Source organism: Dinoponera quadriceps, unplaced genomic scaffold (assembly GCF_001313825.1).
Source record: "Dinoponera quadriceps isolate SergipeBrazil2010 unplaced genomic scaffold, ASM131382v1 scaffold2600, whole genome shotgun sequence".
Lineage (NCBI taxonomy): Eukaryota > Metazoa > Arthropoda > Insecta > Hymenoptera > Formicidae > Dinoponera > Dinoponera quadriceps.
The window spans coordinates 216,586-236,527 of NW_014556795.1; the positions used below are offsets into that span (position 1 = coordinate 216,586).

Genomic DNA, 19,942 nt, shown 5'->3' on the forward strand with positions numbered 1-19,942 from the left:
GTTTAGTCTTTCAGTGTATTAGAAGGAAAGTTGCAATAGTCTTTTCTTTCACTAAACTTCGCAACGTATTCGTATATTGAGAGAAAAAGTAGTTGGAATAACTGTAATCTCGTTATATTTTATAGTCAATTTGGGCTTCAACTGCGTTTATAGTCCTTTAAAGCATGCAAAAGGAACCCGGATTTATAGCCATGATAACTATGATTGTTTTGACTATGGTTGTTTCTTTCATTATTTGTTATAATCATTAGCATGTTTATAATAAAAAATATTGCTATTACAGTTCCAAACATATATTTTTCTCTCAGTATATCCAGTAAAATTCGTTTTTTAGTAATATCGAGGAGAAAAAATGTTAAATTAGATACCGGATGCGTTCCGAAAGTAATCGAGGTAAAAAATGTTGTGATATTTCTTCCATGCACTATGTTCATATTTTGTGATGCGGAAATATCGTTTTTGCCTTCAATTTTTGAGTCTATGTGTTGCAGAGTTTTGGTATTGAAACATATGCCGGTAAAAATATCGACACTGCTGCTATACGATAGAAAGAAAGAAAGAGAGATTTCATTTTGGGGACGTACAATGTAAATACGCTAGACGTTTCTAAGTTTCTAATTAATATATAATGAAATGTATATAGTTAGAGAGGAAACTTACGATTTGCAAAGACTGACCAGTGCTTGTACCAATCGACCAAAGATACGCCCTTTTTATCGGAGAGAAGACTAGTACCATTATATTTTTATTCCTGCTTATTTAACGAACAAACAGCATTGTTGGAAAAATACTGTTGAGGTGTGTAAACGTTGTAAATAAAATCGTGTAGCGGAAGCCCCGGTGCACTTTGATCGTCGCGAGATATTTTACTACCAAATAGAAAAATTGGTCGTAGCATAATCTATTATGTATAAACCTATATATATATGTACACACACTCACACACACATATACACACAAATGCAAGCCCGATTATTTATATCGATGTAAAGTGTGAAGTTTCGTAGCAAAAATCACGGCGTTCAACCTTGTAAATATTGTAAAAGAATAACGCATATTGCATGCTTGTACAAGAAAATATATCATATTTTCCTCTGAAAGATGTATCGCACCTTGTCTATCGATCGCATCTTATTCCTGCACCTTAAAAATTCCCTCATTTCCTCCGATCGATCTAATCATGCGAAGCTTCGAGACGTTTACGCCATTGATATCCCAAATCTGTGCTTTTGTCAAGTGCCAGACGTCACGTAACAATAAGAGAAACAATAAGAGGGCGGTTGAATAATCGGCCCTTGTTAACTTTGCTCGACAAGCATTAACGAACCGTGCCAGGTAATTAAGCTCGGTGAAATTCTCACGAATGGATCAGGAACGAGTGGGATCGCGAAAGCGATTCGTGTCACACAGCGTCCGCAAGCCGGATCCCCTCGTTTCAAACGATCCCGCTTTCCCGCCGCGCGAGTCCGATTGTCACCCGGCTGGCACAAACAATAAATTAATTGTGCCTCGCGCACGATTCTTCGGTTAGCTTTCGGCGGTCGTGTGCGTGCCGGCATGGGGTCACTCGTGAAGAGGCACGTGTCACTTTATAATCGCCGTCTAACTTGCCTCTTTCTCTCCTTTTCGCCGTCGATCAGTCATCACGCACATGAATCGCGCGTACGAAATGATACGTTTCCCCAGAGTCGACTTGCTCCGTTAATGAAGGACGTGTTGCTCTTACAAACCTCGTCCCTTTATAAGGATAACGCAGCCGAGGGGTGACTAATGAAGCAAGGGCGCAACTATTTGCCTTCTTAGATCGAAGATATTGACTCGGCGGCGGAGACAATTATTTCGCAATTCGGTCGCGCGCGTGTGCTCCAAGCCGGCCGAAGCTTCCCGTAACGAATGATCGCGCAATTTCACAGAATCGTGGCCGCGTCCCGCTCACCGAGCGAAGAATTTAACGAGCCGCACGCGGCTTCGCAATTCCGACGTGTCGTCGCACACGACCGATAATGGCACCCCACGTATGGACGATCCCGCCTTTACATTCTCGTTACATCCATCGTCGTGACTGATGTATATTCTTCTTCACCGTTCGCTCGCTTCTACGCTTCTATCGCGACGAAAATCGCCGGCCGAGTCGCGCGAAATCGCTCGATCGTTATCCACCTTGCGGATTAAAAGTCGTCGCGATTCGAGTAACGTTCGATCGTCAAGTGCGATATACTGCGTTTGCGTATCGATTCGGTATTTGCATACTCAAACCCGCGAAAACAATTCTTTAAGAAGTAGACAGGTTTTCAGACACTCTGTGAAGTTGATCGGAGAGAATAATTTCGTTATCTATTCGGTCGGTCGAAATTTCATTTGCGAAAAGCCCCGCTTTTTCGATCGCTTGCATCTCGACTTTCGTATTTGAATTTTCATCTCATAATGTCCTAAGGAATCTGTCGTGTTGAGGATACTGGGTTTCGGGGCACCCTATATATAAACAAACGGCGCTGTTCTCCCTGGCAAATCCGATCGACGATTGCCCTGAATATTTATGCTCTCGTGCCAGCGGCCACAATGAAATATTAACTTTTTTCATTATGTATTACCTCGAACGTGCCGCTCACGCGCGACGTGGCGATTATTTATAGCACGCGAAAGTAGCATAATGTACCGAAAGTCAGCTCCGCACAGAGTCCCGTGAATAGGAGGCCGAGCCGAACAGAGTAGGCTGTGGATAATTGCCCTGCCACGCCGAGAGGTTTTGTTTCTTTTCGCGCGGCTCGCTCGTAAAAATACGAGACCTGAAAGGCCTCAACTTTTATACGTCTCCGCGCGCGTCTATTCTACCCCGTAAAACGCACGAGTACCGTGCCGTGAGCGCGGTCTTCGTACACTCGCTGGATCTGCCGTAGTGCACTTGTTGTAACGTGGCTTTGGGGGAAAACAACAGCGAATATTACTTATTTAGACGTTTAACAGTCGAGCGATTCGCCCCGCGTTCAGTTCGCGTAATTCAATCGATTCGATTTGTAGCCGGCGATTTTATCCTCGCTGTCTTCGTTCTATTTTCGGAGGACGTACACATATTAGGACACGTATGATTAATGCGCCGATTACATCGGCGAAGAATAATATCCCGTACGTTCTACGTGACGCACCGAAGAGTACGCGACATATGCATCCCAACTGAGGGTGCAGTTATCCCCGACGATTAGCAATATAAACGCGGGGCAAGCGGGATTCCGGCTAAACACTCGACAGGTTACGTGCGCTGTAGAAATATTTGTACCGAGGGACGCGCTATTTACTTATCATCGAGATGCAAGTTGGGAAGATTTACAGGGTCGCGGTGTAAGCCACGACGCACGTGGATCGGACGAGAGGGATAGGCGGAAGCGTGCGGCGCCGATGATTTATGATGAGTAACCACCTTATACCATAGAGACCGTGTATGTTCCTATCACCCTGTATTAATCTACCAACCAGGCAACCAGAGCCAGTAAGAAGTGCTCGTTTTTCAAAGTGAAATCGAATAAAATACTTAGCAATTTATCGTTGACAAAATAGCTGTGCGATCTTCAGGTAGAAGTCCCGATGATTTTTGGAGATTTTTCCGAGCAGTTCAAGAGGAGAAAAATCGAGGAAGACGCGAGTAATCCTGGTTGCCACTCGAAAGGTTAATATTTTCAACATTTGAAAGCTATGTCTCTTATATGTATACGCACTCTGTATACACTGTTAACTATGTATCGCCAAAGTTGCAGGTGTCCTTTTGAAATCAAAACCCTACGTATATTTCGAATTTACAACCTCGTAATGCCCCTCGTAATTACGTAGGGTTTTTATTTCAAAGAGGTACCTGGAATGCACGGTCGGCGGATCAAGGATTGCGACGCTATTTTCGGCGAGTTTCGCAACACATCCCGCGTCCAAATAGGAGAAATAATTTTTCAGTAATTCTCAGGAAATACATTCTCCTAGTGAACATGAGATGTGTTGCGAAACGCAAGCGTTTGCAACCTTTAATCTGCCGACTGTGTATGTGTGTATATAAGAGAATCGATTTATAAGTGCACGTCGGAATAAAGATTACCGTAGACTAGAACGAAACAATCTCCCCGGCGGCCGCGAATGACGCGGTCGAGGCTGCAATTCCGTCCATGCGAATTGATTACCGCGGAGCGAAGATCGCGCTCTCCTCGGAGACGACGCTTGGCGCTGGTCGACGCCGGTAAATCTAGCCGTAAACCGAGGAAAGGTACGGGCAAGGGCGGCGCGTTGGATGCTGCTGAACACACGCGCGCACAGAGGTGTGTATCGGCGGCGAGCCTGCGCGCAATCGGGGGCGAAGGGGCAGCTTTAGCAGAGTCGCCCCCACGGTATCCAGGACGACGGCACGCAACGCCGCCCACAACCCCCGGGCTGTCTTGTCCGATGTGTTTGCTCGATGATTTTATACCAATTACGGCCTATCCCCGTGCCATTGCCTACACTACTGGCGTATCTCTACCGGCGGCGCCGCTGCCGCCATCGCCGTATTCGCGTGATTCCGGCATTTCCGCAACGGAAGCGACAGCCAAGTACCGCGAGTAAGACTGCGAGCGAAGGACCTCCCCAGATATCGATACAATCGACATCGGCATTGCTATCGGTGAGAACCAGCCGGGTATCGACGCTATATACGCTCTTGAAATGTCAGTATCGAGGGGTAATCTATTTTCCGCTATGTATTGCGAGCTTTAAACAATATTAAAGCACCTGTTGTACTTTGAATTCAGAGTTGGCACTAACTATAATATTCATATGAAAATCGTGTGATATTTATTAAGCGTGTTGACATTTACTTGAAATTTATTAAACTTTATAGCGGGCAATTCTTTCGCGATGTTTTACTAAAATACCGTCAACTTCCCGTCGACAATCACAATTGGGCAGCATAAAAATTTAACCCTTTGCACTCCGCTGTCGCCGTAGCGGCGACATGGTTGTTTTGCTGCCTCGACACTTTAAGAAATTTTAAGTCCTAAAATTTATGTTTTTCTTTTATAATATAAATTAGAATATGTTTTGTTATAAAATAGCTAAGAAATAAAAATTTTGTTTTATTGAAACGACTCTATTTTTCTTCTACATCATAGGTATGTACTTGGAACTAATAGCCTCTATGCATTACTAGGCTGGAGTGCAAAGGGTTAATCTTTCCCTCTCTTTCTCTCTCCTTCTGTTTTCCTTAATTAATGAGACCAAATGCATAGGATAAAATGTGCTTAAATTAATATCACTGCTGAAAGATACTCAATATAAAAAAAGTAATGTGTGTTTGATGCTTGTACTGGAAAATAATCAACTATTTATTGTGATTCTCTTTCTCTCTGTACCTATGAATATACATATCTGCAAATGAAACATTTTTTTATATTTGTATTTTAATTTATAATTCACATATACATGTTATTCTGTTACAAGTTAAAATTTGTAGAGTGATTCCTTTGGTCGGCAATTGACTTGATTAAATTCAATTCGCTTTTAGGAGTATTTCTCAGCATGCATTTCTATATTATCTCTATGCTATCGTATAATAAATAACGTAAACACTGAATTCATAAAAATCCACGCGTCGATCATCAATGTTCCTCGTGCGATATAAATAATTAGTTATTTTTCAGTAGATGTGCCATCGATTGACTTAAAGCGGGATTATCTTTGGTATCGCACATTATTATAATTATGTTATATAATTATCTATATGTTGGTCACATCAATCTGCGAGAATAAAAATATTATCGCGTGTCAAATCTATCGAAGACTAAACGGGCCGAGTTTAATTTCATCTTTTATTCATTGAAAAATACTGTCGGTATTAGGCACAATAAATGCGTAAAGGATTCTTCGGAGGGGCTCTTAAATCTTTTCCAGTCTTGCAAACAGTGCTGTAACTTCGGAGCACCGTGTGTAATTTCGCTGCGACGCAAAAGTATATACAGTGACATCTATACAATCTTTCCCGGTAAACGTGTAGCCGTATCGACGATTCGAGTGGTCGATAAGGTAAGTAGGTAATCAAAATTGTAAACACAATATTAATGACATTCGGCCAAAAAAATAATCGTATTTATGCGTAAGTCGCCAACGAGATTTTCTTCGCAGTGCTTCACTATTAATTTCCGTTTCGATATTTGAAGATGTTGCGCGTGAATAAAAATATAAACGCAACTAAAAATTGACTTTATACAATCGCACCTTGACTTTAATTAAATTTTAACTCTTTACAAATCGCTTTGTATGTCGCAGCCAAGTATCGCGGGCGTGGAAATTTTCGGCATATCGAGAATTATTTTTACGAGAGCCAGAATCGCGACAAAATCGATTTTTCTTCTAATACAGTTATTCTAGTTTTAATAAAAAAAAAAAAAAGAAAAAAAAACGACTTCGATCATTAGTCTTTCAATAAGAAAAATTAAGCTCGCACATTTGGTATTATTTCGTAATAAATACACAACGAAAACCTATAGACGTTAAGGGATAAATATACTTAATAACACTAATAACAATTATCATAACGATTTAAGTTAAATTACCTAATCTCTATTCGATTTGATCAGTGTTTGATCAATTGGCATGAGTAAACGCGCCAGTGACTCGATCGCTTGTTACAGGGTGTAGACGCGTCAATTTGATCGATGAGTTAGAATTTCGATCGAGCCTCGTGGTAAGTCCCATATTGGATGGAATTCTTGTTCCTGACCAATTCCTCGTCGAAATTATCGGTCCCGCTGTACATAGAAAAGCCACGGCGAGACAGCAATTCTCCTGGCACGATCGTGGGATTGGTGTAACAAAAGTCCGCCATCATGTTTGTCTGCCTGTTTAGTTGATTGGACCTAAATCAATTTTCAGTTTCAACCTCAGCGATCGATCTTGTATCTCTTGAAGAGAGGAAAGAGAATGCGAACGGGATTCGGTGGAGGCGGAAGTGTGTTTCGTGGATATTCGTGGATCGCAGACGATACTGAAACCATGCCGTTATTAATAAGCGAAGAAGTCACTAAACGATACATCAAAACCAATCGAGAAGAATCCGGATTTTCCCAGGTTTCGTGACAAAGCGAAAAAAAAAGAATCCGCGCGGAGATATCTTCGAAAGATTACGGGAAAACTAATTGGCACGAACGAGAGAAAACGAGAGATCGAGGGAAAAATCGACAGACGAGCGAATAAATCGCTACAGATTACAGATTTATACGGAAATTTGAAATTACTTATGACTAGAATCAAGGCGACTTCTTGTCGTCCAATGTTTTACATTCTTTCGAACGAGATAAGCTAAATGATCGCATCATGAGCAATAAAGATACGCTATCAACGATTCCGTCGTCGGCTAAATGAGTCACAAATGAAAGTATGTTCTCATTCTCACGATAGAAAAGCACGAAAATTCCGGTCAATGTTCAAATCTTAGTCATCCTTTTGATATCCCTTCGCCTTTGCAGGTGTAGCCGAAGCCCAAACAATCGGATAATCAGAACTCACAGCGAAATGTCGAGCAGTTGCATCTAACGCGTTGATTTTCACAAATAACAACAATCTATGGTCAATTATGATTGAAATTAAATATATTTAATTGTACTAAACAACCAATACTGAAAATCATATCTCGATTATTTGATATTGATCGATTCTTCGTCAAAAACACTCATGTTTCACCGAATAGATTCCGCCACAAAAACTGAATAATCTTTTTTCCAAGGAACAAAGTAGTTTTACTAGAAAGATACGCCAAAATTACGCGAGAACACACAAGAGCTATTTACTACCAGAAAACATTTATCTTACGAAAACAGTTCCGCGACGTTGAGGCTTCTAAAATACGACATTTCACACGCGATAACTCAGTGAAATACGTTGCTGACGTTTCGATCGGGCAATAATATATATTTAGCTACGGTACGATTTAGCTGCGGAAATTTTGAAACGCGTTACGCGAGTGCGGAGACGCGCGGAGTATTCTCGACTGTCGAACGCGCGCTTTCACCGAGGCGGAATATCCTTTGAGAATTGTTTAAATGTAAATTTAATCGTTCCGACCGATTTGCGTGTCCGTAACGATCATTCATCGTGTTCTCACTCCGCGAGAAATCAATTCGATATAATCGATATTTACTAGAGCATTCCACCACTACCGAAGCCTTCGATCGCCACTTGGACCGTCGGCCAAGCAAAGAACAAGCGATACTCACCCGTCCCGAGCTAATCGATTTACTTTCACGAATAGCACGGTCACCAAAATGAAAAGAAAGATAAGCGCGCCGACAGCGACACCGCACGCAATGTAAAAATATAGCGTCAATTCATCGACAGCCGCCTGGAAAGAAGAATACGAAATCACTGTTTCTTAAACAGAAAAAAAAAACGAAGAAGAAAGAAGCGTTAAGGGGATGCCAAAGTTAATGATAAACTTGATAAGCGTCGATAACGCTATCCTCAAAATGTTATGTTACATAAACACTGATACGTGCTATTCTTTTTTTATTTTTCGTACATACAGGTCTCAAAAGCGCGATATAAATGTGAATGTGATGATTGTGCTCTGTTTTAAGTATCACATCTAACGGAAAATTATCCAAATAAAATATTTACTTAATCCAAGTAAAAATTTGCCAATGTCCGATTCCACTATCATGGTTTAAATCTAATCGAAGATTAATTCAACGGAATTGGCCAATCGCATTAATCAATTCAACTGATTCGCTACTGCGATGAGTCAAATGCGTTGAGTTGATCGTCGATTAAATATAAACCATAATGATTGAATTGGGAATGAGGAGTAGTAAAGTAATCATTTGCTTGAATCGAGCACATTTTTTTTCCGTTTATCAGGAAGATGTTTACGTTAACCGACAGCCAGATGTGTCGCTGAAATTTTTAATCTTTTTCGCCTGGACGCTAATATTCTAATCCGTTCACATATATACTTTCACTGTGTACAAGCATTTACAATTCTATGCGACCAATAAGATGTTAACTATAGAGAAAAAAAGTCAGTATTCGGTCGGTAAAGTTTTCAGCATGGCATGTTCAAGCATGGCATCTCCTTAAGTCGACGTGTTAGGAATAATCGGAATATTTCTCATTCGAGAGATACTACGAGAGCAAAAACTATGCGAGTCACCGTTAATTACGCCTATTTATCCACCTATAACGCGCTACGTATTACGCACGACCGATATCCGTTTCCTCGAAGGATTTCGCAAAAGTACGCTCACAACTCCGACGTCCAACGTTATCCACAGTCGCTACAGCGACAAGAATGAAACGCACACACCCTCTACTTACAACGCGAATGATTCTCCAGTGAGAATAAGAATTTATCTCATGAATATCTATCTATCACGATTGATCGTTTGCACCATCCGGCCTTGCATGCGCATAGCTGCATCTCTAATAATGAGGTCTGCGAACGGACGCGATCGATTACAAACGCCGTAATGTACTGAAATCTGCAAACACCTCCGTCTCTAATTCTCTCGGAGAGGAAACGAGGAAGCAAGGTGAAAAAAGAAAAAAAAACTATTACGCGATCGCTACCGTAAACGTCCGTGTTCCTTTTAGCGAGCTTTGAACTTCCCTTCTCAAATACCGTTCTTATCGAAGCAACTCCGAAGATTAATCTACAAGTACGCCCTTGTTCCTTGCGGAATCATACACCTACCGTCCATTAAAGGAATATTTACTCACCGATATGGAATTATTGACGCTCTCTAATCGAGATAATACAGCGGCTTTGAGCATTCTGATTCGAGCAAAGGTACATCCGATCCCGATACGCGGTCGGACTTGTTTTAAGCTAAGCTCCGCGTAAATTACTCACCGTAAACACCCACCGGTGTAAGGTACATCGCGATGGCAAAACATTCCGATCGATCGAAATTAACGCGAGATTAAATGCTCATCAAGACTCCATGGCAGGAGCCAGACTGAAGTTGGAAACTCACGTCAGAGAGACACGCCGAATAACACACGGCTTTGCCGTAGAGGCTGCGTCGAAGGCGTGATTCTTTCCTCAAGAATGTCGCGTAAACGAGCCACGACAAAGTAAGCCGTGGCCACACTCGAGTTAATTCCAAATGTTCACAGAGGCAGAGACACGACTGGCGATTTCGCCGATTTTCCGAGAGGGAAAGCACACCGCGCGCGCTAGACTCCGTACAGGCGCTTATATTCACGATTCACGAATTCGGTCAAGGATCGTCCGATCGAGAGAGACACGTAAACACCGAAAGTGGGAGAAACTATTATGTACTTACCATCGTGAGTATATATCGAGCAGTAGAATCCGCGAACACACACCTCGCACGCGCGAGCAAGCCGTCCGTGTAAGATGTCGCGCGATCTTGCTCGAGATATCAAGATATCAACGCGTTATCGCGATCGTCCGCGTATCTTTCGCAGCACAATGGCATCGTAGATTCCAAGGTATCCCGAGCACTCCTCATGAACAGCTCTATTCACCGGACATTCCCACGTGAAAAAAACGAGTCGACTTCGACCCGTGAGGAATTCACGACGATCCGTTCATTCACGACGAATGATGATCGAGGAAATCGTGATCGAGGTGTCCCGAGAAAGAGAGGGAATGGAGTGAGCGAGTGAGTGAGTGAGAGAGAGGGAAGTGGAGGGAGATTCGGGAGTTTTTCGTTATCGGCGCGATTAACGATACAAAGTGGCGGTGCGTTCGCAGCAGGTGCGGAAAAGCCGGCTAGTCAAACGAGTACTAAGCGACGTCGTCGAGAGCGTGGTAAAGTAAAGCGATGTAACAGTGCCAGCTAAGCAATGCTGGACGCTGATAAACCCCTCCAGAGCACATCGGTGTGCGGCGCGGGGATGCGTGTACACGATAGGTGCTACCACTTGCGTTGCAATAGCGCGGCTCACCTCCGCGCTCACCTGCGAGACATACGTCTTCGCGCGATGTCACGTCGCGACGAATAATTCGGTCGCGAGTTTGTTCATCGACATTTTCATCCACAACTCGCTAATGCGATTTCCACGAGTCGTCGGTGTTGCGCAACAATATTGTAAATGCATCGCTGCAACGTTTCTCTAATTACTGTCTATAAGGAGATTTGACTGTTAAGGGAATATCGTTGAAAAGGGGAGAAAGTAAATCGATGATACTGCAACGTGTTAAATTCTTTATATGGCTTGGTGTATTTGATATGCATTGATATAGAATATCGACGTACTTTTACTTATTTTGATTCATTTCGCTTAAGTATTTAAGGCTCCTGAGTAGTCGCTGTGACTGTCCTTGTTTAATGACGTCAGAAGAGAGAAAACGCATGCCAAGATTTCTCGCGATATACTTTTAACTCGGGAATAATCACTTGATTTCTTTTTACGTAAACGAATACTTGATGTGCTTAGATATTTTTTTGGTTTCTCCTCACTTTTCTTTTCTAAAGTAGTAAGTAAATCTATATTTATAATATCCTTAAATAATAATAACTTAATACAGCAATCGATAATATGCTATATTTTGTTAATAATAGCGACTTTTAATTAGATTCTAAATGACCTCAGGTGACTATTCCCGGGTTAAATAAAAAGATATACCTACAAAATGACATTTGTAATTGATTCAGCATACTTGTAAAATTGTCCGAATAATTTCCTTTTACTGGAACAATTAGTAAATAGTCTAAAATTAACACTGACAAAATTACGAGTAAGTAGATTAAAAAGGAAGATACGTAGGGAAAAAAGGAAGGTATGTAAAGTTAATTTTGCGACTATTTATTGATTGCTCGAGTAAAAGGAAAGTACTCGGACAATTTTACAAGTGTGCTGAATCGATCACAAATATTTTGTATATCCTGTTACTTGAATATATAACGCAATAATTGACAAATTCCTGCGTTTTTTCGCTTCTGACGTCATTAAACAAGGACAGTCACAGCGACTACCCAGTAGTCTTAAAAAAGTGTCGCTTAAAATAAGCTTAAAGAGAAAAATATACGTACACTACGATCATTACTATTATTTAAATCTTATCTGGAAATTAAATAGTTTTATGATACATTCTTTACACGCCAGACATTATAGACGATAATATGTGGTGTATATTATCGATTACAAAATCGAATTGCTATTGAGTTGTGGGAAATATCGTCGGCGTTTTGCATAATAATAGGCTGTCTATCGACTCGTAAATATGGAAACGTAGAAAACAAACGCACGTGGGGCTTGCGTAGAAGTTTTATTCGAACTTTTCTACTCATTCGCAATAACTCAGTAACAGTGTAAAACCACTCTCATTACTTATTCTTCCATTATAAAAACTTCAACATTAACTTGAAAACATGATTATTTTTACTAATTAAGTCAAATATTGACTGTGATGTGTCATCCTTAAAGCTTGTTTCAGTTACTTTTAGTCATATATAATTAAAAAAATGATATGTAACAAAGATATGTAACAAAGACTTGATAGTTTATACATTGATACTTTGGATGTCCACTCAATCGGGGACATTCAGTATATAATATATAAATTAGAAAATAAATATCACACATCAATGAGAGAAACATTGCTGTCACTCTTCTCTGTAAAAGTATGCAGACTCAAGAGCCAATATAATAGGTAAGGAAGGGACATGCTAAGACTCACGTATAAGTAGTAAGGAATTGGACGGGTGGATCCAAAGGGACAGAACCACAAACCTCTTCTGGTGCCATCTCGTATATGATGACTCAAGAAGGCAGCCAACATTATCCAGGAAGCCTGCTGGAACTCTGGAGAGTGGAATATACTGGAAAGTAGGATAAAAAGTATCCACAGGACGATAGGTACTGTAGTACAATGTAGGAATGGCCGTTTGTCCAAATGCGTAGCATCCTAGAAGAAATATGGCAATATCAGAGTTTAAAAAAATGATATATATATATAATGTTTCGGACACACATATATATATACACACATGTACTAATATACATGTATGTACCCACATAATCTATATTTAAAAATTACTGCTCGGAAAAATTCTTCACAGCTATTCACACTACTTATTGACTTCCCTCCCAATATTAATCTCTCAATCAGAATATCGTTATCGAATTTAAAAAGTATTTTCCCCATACTGCGGAGCTAACTCGCGTTCGTTACTTACATGAATATGCCAACTGTGCGCAGCGATGAAGTGATCCAGATCGATGAAAGATGCTAGCAGGAAGCAAGAAAATATAGCATTCAGGCTGCGCATGATGGGTTTTCGCGACAGGACGACAATCAGCGTCCACGTAAGACCGCCCACCGTCGCGTGCGTTGCATTGTCAAATACCGCGCGTTCCGGCGCGCTTTTGCCGTACTTGAGACCGAGGTCGCCCAGCATCGAGCAGGCGCCGATCGCGCACGTCAAAAACGCGCGTAACCAAACTTCACGTTCGCAGCACAACATCGCGCGAGCTTCTCCTCCCCGAAATTGTCGGTGATAACGATCGCGGTGCCGATACTGCGCGATCGTTTTTAAAGCCCGTGGATTGTAAATTAAACGCTACTACCGATATTCCGCCATCTTGACTATGCTTGGTACGCGCGCAGTGAGATGAGCTGATGCGTAACGCGCGGGACGAGTAGTGGCGTTTGAATTTGAAATTGAAGTGCTTCGTCTCGGCTAATTCGAATTTTACTCCGCAAATAGAGAAACATAAAACTATAATGTTATTAATATTTTTAATATTTTAATATTTAATTATAAAACTACAATATATAATATGAGATAATTTATTTTTCGTGGACGAGTTCTCCTCATTAGACCGTCGGCTGTGTTCCGATATTCGACAGCGACTACGTGGTCTGTTCTTTATTGCTGCACTGCTGAACTGGTGCGACAAATTGAAGTGAGAAAACATCTACTTGTTTCATTTTAACTTATTGCACTGGTTCGGCAGTGCAGCTATAAAGAACAAATCAACTACGTATTGTACTTAGAACAGGCCTAAGATTGATATACGACATTACAACGAACATTATCTAATATGCTGATTGGCTGTTGGATAGAGAATTTCCAGGGTCTCTAGTGTTTCTCTAGATACCCTAGAAATTCTTGATCTGATCGCCAATTGGCACATCCGACAAACTGGTCACACAATGCAAGTAATACCAGCCTAATGACTTTCGCAAACAGCTCGATATCCAATGAGCGGGCAGCTCTTCTGGAAAAGCAATACACTCATTGGATACTGCGTCACGTATTGCGCTGGTATGCCATACGGCCACATCGCTGTGGGAAACCTTCAATTCCATGTTGCTATTGGCTACGTTCGGCGGAGAAAGCAGCTTTGCACTGTTATAAAATTTGTGAATCTGATTGGTGTATGCTCTTAGATTCGACCAAGATTCAGAGCATACGCCAATCGGATTCACGAATTTTACACAACTGTTTGCAAAGCTGTTTTCTCTGCTGAACGCTGCCATTAGTTGTCTGATCGCACAGTAAGATCCTTGAACAGGTGAAGTGAGAGGAATTTCTCAAAATTGATTCTTTCGAACGTAGAGCAAACGGCATCGTCCTCGGAAATCAAACGAAAGGACCATCACGAGAAGTGCAATACATATAGTTATCTTTTATTTCTAGAATTTGGCTTCGATTTAAGAGCGTGAAAATAAAAAGTGAGCGTTATTTTGTGAAAAATCTTCCTCGACTTAAACCTTGGAAGAACTTTTTACTCAGGACAAATCTGACTGAAAGAATAGACAAGACACGATCAAAATGGTAATTATTTAATTAATTGATCGATTTAAGTGCAATTTTTAGAAACTAGCTCAGTTCGACTCGTGGCTTCTTTCGACGCAGATGGAATCGAACATCGTTTATGCGTCGATGTTTTGTTTATGAAATCGATTGTCTTTTTGTCCAAATTGTAGCTTATTTATATGTTAGTTATATGTCAAGATTAACACATCTATTATCTGGCAGATTCATGAAAGTGTTGAGAACACGCGAATTTTGCTTCTTCGATACGATAGAATTATCGGAAATGTCAAGGGTAATTGATGATAACTTTTTGTACAATCGTATTTCGCCGTTCCTCAACAAAGATCAAAAGTGCTTTTTACTAATTTTTTCTATGCAACTAAAATAGAAATTGAAAGAATAATAACAGAATTGTTTGTCTTGCGAATGGTATCATAACTGGTTCTGTATCTTGTACGGTTTTATTCTGTCACACTGGTTTCTCACAGTTACTTATAATAATAAATAATGAAATATTTATCTGTGCTTACAGCCAATTGACATCAAACGTGAGGAGTTTCGCAAATATTTAGAGAGATCCGGTGTCATGGAAGGCTTAACAAAGGTGCTGGTAATGCTTTACGAGGAGCCAGAAAAGCCTGCTGATGCTCTAGAGTAAGTATCCTTTTCTTATTATTAATAAAAAAAATCTAGTTGTTCAATATTATATAGACTATCAATTTGTAAAAAAAATATTACCACACTTTGAATTATTTTTATCTTAACTATTTAATAGTAAAGTTGAAGTTAGATCTGATTCTGTGTTGTTTTGTTAATTTTTCATCTAATTAATGTACGAAAGATATAAAAGAAGTAAATAATAACATGAAACTTTTTCCTCTGTTTATTTATAGATGAAAAAAATACAATAAACTTTACTAACTGACTTTAAGTAATTGCAGTAAAATATTAAAAAATATTTTGAGATGTTCTGAAAACCCATCTTGTTATTAGATGTTTAACGAATCAATTTTAACCCTTATCGGACGCTAGCTTTTTATGCGTGATTCTCACTAGGTTGTAGCTGGTTTCGGTAAACATGCGAACTTGTCACCTCCTACGTGACATACGACCGCAGCGACAAAGTATTGTTGTCATGTGAGAGGTGACTTACGACCGACAAGGGTTAATTATTTATACTTTCATATGGATGAGAATTAACAGTTGTTTTCCAATTGCATATTTTTTAATGTGTTGATTATCAGAAAAGTGAATTATATTTTTTATCTATATCACAGATATGTGCGTAAACATGTAGGAGGTATCATGGAAGATACTTCAGAGGTTGATCTTTTAAAGAAAGAATTGGACGAAGCTAAAGCTAAAATCGCAGAATTAAAATCAAAATTGATAAAGTATGAAACAGAGGAAACCACAACAGAGTAAGCAAGATGGATGTCACATGATCAACCATAGTTCATGCTAGTCTCAGCTATACTGATTTTTAAAAAAAATCAGCCTGACAATGTGCCTTATTATAATGAAAAACGTTTAAGAAGGTTAGAATATAAGACAAATTACCAAACATTTGTGTAATCATTCCATTCACTATATACACACATACACACATATTCACACACACATATACACAGATTTGTTTATTCACATTTTCCATTTAAGAGATAAGCTTTAGTCCTTAGTCTTCTTAGAAAATTGTTCTGTAAAGCGAAATTTATTGTATAAGATCTACTTAATACACACTTCTGTATTGTTTGTACAGAGTAGAGATCTCAAAGTTCAAATAAATACTTCTTTTACGTTTATTATAATATTTAGATATATTTTTAATAAGTATCTTTATCATTACATTTAATAATGTTCGTATCTTAAGCGTCGAGACATTTCCTTTTTACACATTCAATACATGCAGATAAAATGTAAATAAGATCAACATATAAAGGACAATAGGTATTGTAAACTTAACATTAATATTCAAAATTACAAAAAGCCTGTTTAGAAATTCAAATGTATTTGTAATAACAATGTACATAAATACTTTATCGACGTGTCAAATTTATAATCAAATAAGTTCCCAAGTCTTTTATTACAGCAATTTTAATGGTGTTTTATATCCAGAAGCTTTTTTGTATTGTAAACTTTATTAATGTATTGTAAGTACCCTGAAATATGCAATAGTGTTATTAAAATTAATATATCACATTGAATTATACGGTGCAATATTTGGTTAAATTGATCGAGGGAAATACCTCTTGGGTTTTAGGCGAATTTCATGTGAGATTAAAATGAATGACTTCTTCATGTTGGTTTAGCTGCTTGTCTGCGCTTCACTTCCCAGTTGTAAATACGTGCCATGTTTACTTCCATGGTGGTAAATTGATCTCGAACAAAGTCCAGATCGTGCTCTACATATCCTAAATTCCTCTTTGCTGCTTCAATATTCTTGGTCAGCATTTCTTGCGCATCATCTAAGGTATATTCTAGCATCACATTAGCACCCAGCCATAAACATACTTTATCTGTAGGTGGTATGATTGCTTTCGCATAAACTTGTTCAGACAGTAGAAACTGCGTTTCCAAATTATGACTATTGTTCTTCTCAATTTGTAACTTCTCAATCATTTCTAAGGACCTTTCTAAATCTGGTATCTGTGCCTTCAACCGTCTTCTCTTATTGGCCAGATTATACTCCATAAATTTATACTTTCCATGATTTTCGTCAAACTTCCTGAGTACTTTATCGACAGATTCATTTTCTGGTTTTGCCATAAAAGCTTCCACATCATCCTAAAATAATGTAATATCCATTAACATTAATGATTATAGTTTAATAAAACAAAATTATCTTCATTTTAATAAAACAAAAAGAATAACATTTAATAGATAATTGTACAGAATGACATAATAAAGACGGATATAATAAAATGGTAATACATAGAGCCATTAAATCATAAAATATTTCTAATTGTAGGCAGAGAATTGAAAAAATGAATTATGCTTTTTTCTGAGTACCATATAAGGTTTGAGTATTGGTTGAAATCTTGACTGATCAATACATATATATATATGTGTGTGTGTGTGTGTCGCGTGCGCGCGCGTGTGTGCGTGGTGAAGACTAGTTTTAACTAAAAAGGGACAAAAGATAAGAAAACGCGCTTCCTGATATTTTCTTATTAAAATTGAGATACGTATTTTATATCGCACGTGTAGAAATATCAAACGAGAGATGTGAAGGTTCGTTATAGCACGGTTGGAGTAAATTGGGTCAATTATTGATTTGCGTAATAATTTCGCTTTTTAAAACGTACCCGGTGTATAGATTATATGTTAATAAGTTACACTTACTACAAAATCGGCTTCTGGTATGCCAGCATATGATTTTTTATCTTTACCCAGCTCAACTTCTACTTTATTGTCACCGTCTTCCATCTTGAATCTCTTGCACACTCTGTAGTACCGCAGCGCACCTAGACTCTACGGCTAGTATATCACTTGCCGCACTACCAGTTCGTTGAGCGTGCCGATTGGTCATCACATAGGGAATTTATAAAATCACCGAAGAAAGTTTTTGGTTTTCCAAAAATTATTATTCGATAGCTATTCTGATAGCCTTGCAAATGAAATACTAGCCTACTAATATTAGAACGAGAAATGTCCAGTAAAAAATAACTTTATATCACTCTAAAGTCGGGATTCATAATCGGATCTTTTATATAAGACTATCTGAAGATTCATCTTCAGATGCAGTTACGGTTCATTTTATTAGCTACGAAGCACCTAAAGTTGAACTTAAAAGATGGTCTTAAATATAAGATCTGAATAAAAGATCTAAATATAATACCGGCCTAAGATTTCGATTTATATCGATTTATATGTTTATAAAAATGTTGGCGTTTTGATAGAGATTTTGGAACTAATCGATTCGCCGGATTCGTTCGAGCTATTGATGTGGAGCTGTCGGCGCCACAATACTAGTTTGTAGCATATAGTTGCGAGATAAATCACCGGAAAACACACGTAAATATAAAACTATTAATAATAAATGTAAATATATTTTATCAAAAGATACGATATGCCGTATCGCATTGCGTCATTCGCTATATATACTTTGTATATACTTTTGTGTTCGAGCGAAACACGGTTTAAAAAAAGATAAAATTCTTTGGTAATTCGGTGTTAATTTGACAATATTATTATTCAAATATGCGTGTGTGTATATATATGTATCAGATAACACATTGTAGTTTTATATACGTTCTTTAAACGCACGTAACGTTTCATAAACGTATTATCATGTTTAAAGAATATATATGAAAGTAACTGTGCTACCTGGGATATTTACAGCACAATAATAATCACGTCTTTCTGAAAAACCGCTTTTCTTTACTATTCGATCTAAATAATGTCTCCACTCGCACCTTACACGAGCCGTTTGCACATGAATGGCTCAACGGACATCGCATTTATCATTCGTTCAGGGTGCATTCTTCCTCTTTGATACACTTTATTGGCCTAATAGACCCGAATTATTGGTATAAATCGCGTAAAACAGAGTGGATCCGGGTTAGTTCCGTAGAGACCACTCTTACCTGGAAACCTTTTATTCCACAATTGCCTCGCATGCAAAACAAACGTCGACCGTCGCTCAGACCGCGTTGTGTAGCCAAACTTCTCGCTATTAGTATACCGATAACTCTGTTGTGCTTTCTATTAAACCAAATCTCCAAAGGAAAAAGAGAATTTTATATCAAACACGAGTATTATAAATTATAATGTATATGTCTGACATACGAGTTTATTTTATTCTAAATAGCCAACGGGGATTTGATTTTATCGTGTCAGTCGTTTAAAACCGCTCTTCCGTTTGTCGTGCATAGTGGTGAACATCGCGTGAAAATTCCCATTTTTATCGTCCTGAAAGATACATTCGCAAAAACGAGACACAGTCGGATGAGGAGGAGGAAGGATCAACTGATCGCTGTTTGGAAAGGTCAGAGAAGCGCGGATCGGGAACGGAGATCGGCGAATTAGCGTTTCGGGGGCGCGACGCACGTACTGGCGAATCCAGAGCGCGCGGGCGCGTTATGAAACGATAGTGATCCGTGGTATGCTCAGTTAGAACCTCAATGGCGGTTACAGGTTACCTAGGGCTTCCTGCGGAAATGGCCAATATACACCTCCGACCTCCAACTCGCTCAGCCGCGAGC

The 19,942-nt window shown here is 39.2% G+C and overlaps 3 protein-coding genes across 8 annotated transcripts in view; 1 reads left to right on the top strand and 2 right to left on the bottom strand.

The window, feature by feature from the left end:
• LOC106748232 (transmembrane protein C5orf28 homolog) overlaps nt 1–13,561 on the bottom strand; it is a 55,252-nt gene extending 41,691 nt beyond the window's left edge. The window contains exons 1-3 of one of the 5 annotated variants that reach the window (XM_014626562.1): nt 12,706–12,820; nt 8,223–8,347; nt 6,407–6,866 (exon numbers count right to left, since the gene is read on the bottom strand). In XM_014626562.1, coding sequence (XP_014482048.1) covers nt 6,671–6,866; nt 8,223–8,347; nt 12,706–12,720 — 336 coding nt within the window. In that variant the 5' untranslated portion in view covers nt 12,721–12,820 and the 3' untranslated portion in view covers nt 6,407–6,670. Of the gene's footprint in view, nt 1–6,406; nt 6,867–8,222; nt 8,348–11,471; nt 12,881–13,151 lie in introns of those variants that run through there. The other 4 variants (XM_014626561.1, XM_014626560.1, XM_014626559.1 and 1 more) reach the window with 4 other exon arrangements.
• An 884-nt stretch (nt 13,562–14,445) lies between these two features.
• Nucleotides 14,446–16,629, top strand: LOC106748235 (C-Myc-binding protein). Of its 2 annotated transcripts, none has more exons than XM_014626565.1 (3): nt 14,446–14,756; nt 15,271–15,392; nt 16,016–16,629. In XM_014626565.1, exons 1-3 carry the CDS (start codon nt 14,754–14,756, stop codon nt 16,161–16,163), a joined length of 273 nt encoding a protein of 90 aa, XP_014482051.1. In that variant the 5' UTR covers nt 14,446–14,753; the 3' UTR covers nt 16,164–16,629. The 2 variants fall into 2 exon arrangements, with proteins under 2 accessions (XP_014482051.1, XP_014482050.1); XM_014626564.1 differs by lacking the exon at nt 14,446–14,756 and adding an exon at nt 14,909–15,030.
• A 97-nt stretch (nt 16,630–16,726) lies between these two features.
• LOC106748236 (prefoldin subunit 3) lies at nt 16,727–18,196 on the bottom strand. The gene is made up of 3 exons (XM_014626566.1): nt 18,081–18,196; nt 16,985–17,522; nt 16,727–16,897 (listed from the first exon to the last, which is right to left on the bottom strand). The coding sequence occupies exons 1-2, from the start codon at nt 18,162–18,164 to the stop codon at nt 17,034–17,036; spliced, it is 573 nt and encodes a 190-aa protein (XP_014482052.1). The 5' UTR covers nt 18,165–18,196; the 3' UTR covers nt 16,727–16,897; nt 16,985–17,033.
• Nucleotides 18,197–19,942: the final 1,746 nt, after the last annotated feature.

Bases quoted from the DNA above. Each gene is read 5' to 3' on its own strand.
- LOC106748235 (XM_014626564.1), top strand. From the start codon at position 14,929: ATGTCAAGATTAACACATCTATTATCTGGCAGATTCATGAAAGTGTTG. The intron at 15,031-15,270 runs GTAATTGATGAT...CTGTGCTTACAG, and splicing joins AATTATCGGAAATGTCAAGG to CCAATTGACATCAAACGTGA. The intron at 15,393-16,015 runs GTAAGTATCCTT...TCTATATCACAG, and splicing joins AAGCCTGCTGATGCTCTAGA to ATATGTGCGTAAACATGTAG.
- LOC106748236 (XM_014626566.1), bottom strand. From the start codon at position 18,164: ATGGAAGACGGTGACAATAAAGTAGAAGTTGAGCTGGGTAAAGATAAA. The intron at 17,523-18,080 runs GTAAGTGTAACT...ACATTATTTTAG, and splicing joins TACCAGAAGCCGATTTTGTA to GATGATGTGGAAGCTTTTAT.